The following is a 2034-nucleotide window of genomic DNA, read 5'->3' as shown; positions in this document are numbered from 1 at the left end:
TTCACCAGAGACAGAGTGGGGAGCAGAACAGGCAGATCTACGAAGTACACTGCTGAGGGGAGCAGCGAGCAGGTCAGGAGAGGTCTGCCACGCCATGTGATCACCTCCGGGGCAGGAGGGAATCGAACTCATGCGGAAGCGGCTTTAGATTCTCAGTGCTGTGCTTTAACCCGCTGCCCCAACACAAAGTGACTTTCTTTGATTTTTCATTGTGGTTAATTTTCTGTAAAACTTACTACATATTGATATGGCAAATATGTTAATTTATATGCAAAATGAAATTAGGTTCTAGGTTCATCTAAGTAAAAACTGGCTTTCCGCCTTTAGAAATTGTGCTTCTATATTCTTCAGTCAATGAAATAATATTCATTTTGTGACTCATGTAATCAATTAGAGTTAAACATATTAACATCTTACCTTCATCCCAGGATTTCCTGGAAACCCAGAAGAGCCAGGTATCCCAAGAGGACCCTATTTGAAGAAAACCATGTGAACAGACGTGTAGTTACACAGTCACTAATTAAGTCCTCCTTTATTCTTTACAACATTCTGTATTTTGACACAATGTAAGTCTAAATCACAAACATAATACAGTCTTATTATAAATTATTTCCACATTGATGTAAAATAGTGCTAAAAGTCTTGCCCAATAGTCTTAAACATGTTAGCAGGATTTCCTAGTTTTAGATCTAAGATTTAGTCAGCCACAAAAACAACAAACTGCTTGAAACATTTTTTGTTGGGAGATGTACTTTCATTGTGCTAACCAAGCAGTAGAGATAATATTTAGAAATCTCTATTTTGTATCAAAATCTAAGATTGCATTTTTTCTCTATAAAAATAATGCTTAAGAATCCTTTTTCTTGAAACTAATAACTAGTTGATATCTGTCACTATCCTATATTTTGGAAAGGCATACATAGAGTTTCAACCAAGTATTCTAAGATTGGACTTAAAGGAAATAAAAATAATAAGAATTTTATTCTAGGCTATTTTGTTTATTCTTTAAGAACACATTTTAATTCTAACAGTTTGTCATTAATTAAAGCCCTTTCAAACTACACTTCTTTTTTATTCTCTTATGTTTGTTTCCTTTTCACAAGCAAGGTCAAATAACTTCAATTACTACTTCTGGCATATATGAAAACCTGAAAGTTTTAAAGAATTTTTCTTTGTCTTTCAAATATTGATCAACGTTGATCATGAACAACTCTCTCTCATAATATTTATTTCTTGGTATATTAACAAAATTTACCTCATGGAGTCTGATTTAATTTTTGCATTTTCAACAAGATAAAATTGTTCACTTACAACCTTTTATGCTCAATTACTACAAAATTCTTATCAAGAAAAAAGCATGGCTATGAAAATAGCTCATAAATACATTTGTGTATTGTTAAAACTCTTTCACTTAGTACAATTGTTGACCTGATGAATCACCTATAGAACTTAAAAAAATAAGGATTTCTCAGCACATACCCAGAGAACGTGTTTGAATGCTGTAGATATCAATGCATTTAAAAGCTTGCCAAAATCAACCAAAGTTGAAAACCACCATTTTAATGAATATTGAATAAAGGTTAGTACATGATGTCTACATTATAATATATGTACATAGGTGCATATACATTTTATTTATAACTAATTTTAATCATGGAATAATTTCTTCGAAATGTTATTTCTTTCTTTAAAAAATCAGGACACAATGATTAAAGTCACGTAATTTTATGGAAAAATTTACATATGAATTAATTACTCTACAGTCCATAAGGTAACTTTATATAGACTTGGCCATTTTTTATTTTATTTTGTTTTGCTTCTAGGGATTTAACTAAAGTTCTTTGGCAAACTAAAAATAGAAAATCTATGCCACTGTTATGACTAGAATCTACTTTGTATTCACAGATCTCACAGAATCATATATGTCACTTAGACTCTAAGCAGTTAATGAGAAATAGTGGGTAAGTGGTAACGTAGAAAGTTACGAATTACAAATTTTTTTTTAAAGATTTATTTACTGGTGCATACAGAACC

The 2034-nt window shown here is 31.3% G+C and overlaps 1 protein-coding gene across 1 annotated transcript in view; it reads right to left on the bottom strand.

Moving 5' to 3' along the window:
• The window catches only part of COL5A2 (collagen, type V, alpha 2), a 126200-nt gene that overhangs the window by 37059 nt on the left and 87107 nt on the right, over positions 1–2034 (bottom strand). The window contains exon 18 of the mRNA XM_004674450.2: positions 418–471. Coding sequence (XP_004674507.1) covers positions 418–471 — 54 coding nt within the window. The remainder of the gene's footprint in view (positions 1–417; positions 472–2034) is intronic.

Source organism: Condylura cristata, unplaced genomic scaffold (genome assembly GCF_000260355.1).
Source record: "Condylura cristata isolate star-nosed mole 26May11 unplaced genomic scaffold, ConCri1.0 scaffold00002, whole genome shotgun sequence".
Classification (NCBI taxonomy): Eukaryota; Metazoa; Chordata; class Mammalia; order Eulipotyphla; family Talpidae; genus Condylura; species Condylura cristata.
The sequence above is the reverse complement of the archived record's forward strand: the minus strand, read 5'-3'. Positions and strand labels throughout refer to the sequence as shown.